The sequence below is a fragment of the Myotis davidii genome, unplaced genomic scaffold (genome assembly GCF_000327345.1).
Source record: "Myotis davidii unplaced genomic scaffold, ASM32734v1 scaffold399, whole genome shotgun sequence".
Lineage (NCBI taxonomy): Eukaryota > Metazoa > Chordata > Mammalia > Chiroptera > Vespertilionidae > Myotis > Myotis davidii.
In genome coordinates, this window is record NW_006292094.1 from 4,373,726 (window position 1) to 4,375,226 (window position 1,501).

General features: G+C 44.8%; 1 protein-coding gene across 1 annotated transcript in view; it reads right to left on the bottom strand.

The window, feature by feature from the left end:
• EIF2AK1 (eukaryotic translation initiation factor 2 alpha kinase 1) overlaps window positions 1-1,501 on the bottom strand; it is a 37,579-nt gene that overhangs the window by 11,779 nt on the left and 24,299 nt on the right. The window contains exon 9 of the mRNA XM_015565145.1: window positions 448-559. Coding sequence (XP_015420631.1) covers window positions 448-559 — 112 coding nt within the window. The remainder of the gene's footprint in view (window positions 1-447; window positions 560-1,501) is intronic.

Genomic DNA, 1,501 nt, shown 5'->3' on the forward strand with positions numbered 1-1,501 from the left:
TATATATTAACTTGATAGCATTTCTAGGGAATATACAACTGCAGGGGAGGGAATGGGATCTGGAGCTTGAGGGAGACAAACTTTTGACCACATGCCTTCCTATAATGGTTTCTTTTTGTAAGAATACCACATTTTCAGGTTAAAAAAATAAAAACAAGTATTTAAATTTTTTCCTTAAAAAAAAAATTTTAAAGACCTTTTCCACCCTAAATCAGTTTCCTAAATTCTAGCACATTACTGCTTAAATATCAACAAACTATGTATCTATCACAAAGAAAATTAACTTCCAATTACTATTTGTTTTTGAAACATGTTGAAATAAGCTTAATTGTTTCTTTGGTTTAAAACAGATTTTTTTTCTCCATCTAAAGACCTGGCAGCAGGAGGCGGCGGGTCCTCCTGTCTTTATCCCCCAGCCCCGCACCAGCAGAGCCACATGGTACTTACAGGCAGACTCATCCACACACTCCCGGCTCCGCCTGTTCCTCTCCACGATCCAGTCCCACAGGGAGAGCTCACACAGCTGCATCTGGATGTGCAGCATCAGGTGGTATTGCATCTAGGGGGCGACACAACACTGGTCCCATCTCGGTACCACTTACATGATCCGTTTAGCCAACAAATACTCACTTGCCTACTCTAGGTCAAGCACTGGCCTGAGTGATGAGGGTAAAGGTGACACTTAGGCCTGCCCACAAAGCCCAAAGTCTAGTGAAGGAGATGGAGAAGGAAAGCAATACTTAAAACTGTGTGTCATGTTCCCAGTGGGCAGGGGTAGACCTGCTGGAGTTAGGCAGTGTCAAAAGGGAGAAGCTCTCAAATGTGACTCTGAGGCATTGAAACTGTTTGGTCTGCTCTCTACATAAAGTTTTGAAAGCTAAAATCCTATGTAATAAAAGGCTAATATGCAAATTGTCCCCTCGGGAGGTCAACCGACCAGGGGTTCGACCACTTGCTCTGATGTGCACTGACCACTAGGGGGTGGCGCGGAATGAAGGAAGGCCCCAGCCGGCAGCTGGCAGCAGGGGGAAGGAAAGCTCCGGCTGGCGGCCCTTATCGCCGGCCAGGCCTAGGGACCCTACCTGTGCACGAATTTTGTGCACTGGGCCCCCTCTAGTCAAGTATAAAAGGACAGCTATATGCTATCTGCTCCTCTGTGTATACCCCACAGCATACAGACAGTTTGGTTGGCTTCACATTGTACATAAGAAATCACATGCACACGGCCACGTGTTCCTGGACAATAAGAGTTAATTCTGCGTGTGTATACACAGCTTTGTAATCTAATATGACCAGTTATGTGCAGACCCTGTTAATCTTCAAGTTTCTTAACACTAATACTTGACACTGGAGCAAGTACGTTGGAGTCTCACCAGCGCATCAGTGTAGCCCTCAACAAGAGTTGCCTGAAACATGTCCTGGTAATCCTACTCGAACCCTTTGAAAGCCATGCTCCAAATATAGAAAATCTTTTTGCATAAACATATATTTATAACCCACG